This window comes from Portunus trituberculatus, chromosome 17 (genome assembly GCF_017591435.1).
Source record: "Portunus trituberculatus isolate SZX2019 chromosome 17, ASM1759143v1, whole genome shotgun sequence".
Taxonomy (NCBI): domain Eukaryota; kingdom Metazoa; phylum Arthropoda; class Malacostraca; order Decapoda; family Portunidae; genus Portunus; species Portunus trituberculatus.
The window spans coordinates 5,885,456-5,887,500 of record NC_059271.1 but is presented as its reverse complement, the minus strand read 5'-3'; the positions used below and the strand labels follow the sequence as shown (position 1 = coordinate 5,887,500).

Below are 2,045 nucleotides of genomic sequence, written 5' to 3'. Positions count from 1 at the left end.
ATCAAGATGCAGCAAAACCTATTTTCGATCAAAAAAGATGAAATTAATAAAACCATCTCGTTGCGTCAGTCACACTGCCTCCTCAGGTGTCAGCACTTCTGTTCGTTCTCGTTACCTAGGCCACCCTTCCCTCGTGGGAAATTTGAAATACTACATTGTTTGTGTTTCCTGCAGTTACAATGCAAAAGAAGACTTTGATAGTCACTACATTACAGTCTAATGTGCGTGAGCTTAGAAAACGGTTGCCTCTGACACAGCAACTGAAAATCACGGTTGGGAACTTTAACTCCTCTCATATATAGTTTTCCTTGATAGGAGTTTTTTGATAACCTTAAGGACTCCACCTAAATAACTACTTGTGTGTCCTTTGTGTGCTCTCCAGCATGTAATGGAAAGCTTGCGGTTGAGTAGCATACCCACTATAGACTATTCAGCAGAGAGAGAGAGAGAGAGAGAGAGAGAGAGAGAGAGAGAGAGAGAGAGAGAGAGAGAGAGTAGAATCTTTAGTGGACATACAAAAACATAGGTAAATAAACACACACACACACACACACACACACACACACACACACACACACACACACACACACACACACACACACCTTTTTGCATAGCTAATTCTATCGGGTCTGTAAGGAGACGGGCAACTGAGTGGGCTTTTTTTTTTCCTATATTTTTGTCCTTGGCCAGTTCTCCTCGCTTACATACAAAAAACTTGCAGTCACGCTGTGCTGCGCAGTATCATCCTGACCACCGCCATGGTAACATCAAAGACCTTCCTGGGGCTTGGCTGCAGTTTCTTCCTCCTGCTGCAGGTGGTGCTGATTTTGCCAGGGGACGCGACTGCTTTCAATGTGGTGAAGCCGCCGTGCAGAGGCTGCTGGAAATTAGTGGAGGGGGAGGACATATGCTATCGGAAGAACCCTTGTAAATCAGACCAAAGCGTGAGGGGATCAGAAAGAGGCTATTAGTCTATCACTGGGCCTACCGCTGGAAACAAGCGCTGTGTGTGTCGTCCTTCACCGTCGCCCGCAGTGCCTCCCTCACCATCGCCCGTAGTGTCTCCTACACCGCCGTCCGCAGTATCTCCTACACCGCCGTCCGCAGTATCTCCTTTACCTCCGCCCGCATTGCCTCCTTCACTGCCGCTCGCAGTGCTTCCTTCACTGCCACCCAGTGCGTCCCTCACTACCGCCCACAGTGCCTCCTTCAGTGCCGCCCACAGTGCCTTCTTCACTGCCGCCCACAGTGCCTCCTCCACTGCCGGCCGCAGTATTTCCTTCACTTCCGCCCGCAGTGCCTCCTATGTCGTCAACAATGCCTCCTTCACTGCCGCTCGCAGTGCCTCCTTGACTGCCGTCCACAATGCCTCCTTCACTGCCGCTTCCAGTGTCTCTTTCAATGCCGCCTGCAGTGCCTCCCTCACCGCTGCCCGCAGTGCCTCCTTCGCCGCCCGCAGTGCCTCCTTCAGAAAAAGGAGAGAGAGATAGACAGAAAGATAGATAGATAGATAGATAGAGAGAGAGAGAGAGAGAGAGAGAGAGAGAGAGAGAGAGAGAGAGAGAGAGAGAGAGAGAGAGAGAAAAATTCCACTGCTTCAGCGAGCTGCAAAACACCTTGTAATGCGGAACGGTGCACTGCTTAATAAAGGTTTTCAGTCAACAAAACTTATTTTATTTGTGTGTTCCAAGAGAGAGAGAGAGAGAGAGAGAGAGAGAGAGAGAGAGAGAGATTGGCTTTATCTCGTTCCGTATGTTTGTTTCATCTATAAAGTCCGTTCAGGGTGGGGCAGGTCACGTCGTTTACCTTTAGCCATACTGCTAAATCAATCGTCGTACATGTGTCTCTCTCTTATTTCCTATTCATGTGCTACTTGAAAGTGATGATTAGTTTGCTGTATATAGTAAAGGAAGTCACATAGTACAATGTATGTTAATGTTTGGGATTATAATAACGATTAATATAAATTCTATAGTATGTGGCAGAGATTATTTCCAAAGGTGCCACGATATGCTGGTGGTGGTCGGCGTGTCTCTTAACACTCT

At 47.9% G+C, this 2,045-nt stretch overlaps 1 protein-coding gene across 1 annotated transcript; it reads right to left on the bottom strand.

Annotated features, from left to right (window-relative positions):
* Window positions 1-767: 767 nt before the first annotated feature.
* On the bottom strand, window positions 768-1,816 carry LOC123505182 (merozoite surface antigen 2, allelic form 2-like). The gene is made up of 3 exons (XM_045256345.1): window positions 1,807-1,816; window positions 1,190-1,465; window positions 768-880 (listed from the first exon to the last, which is right to left on the bottom strand). Exons 1-3 carry the CDS (start codon window positions 1,814-1,816, stop codon window positions 768-770), a joined length of 399 nt encoding a protein of 132 aa, XP_045112280.1.
* Window positions 1,817-2,045: the final 229 nt, after the last annotated feature.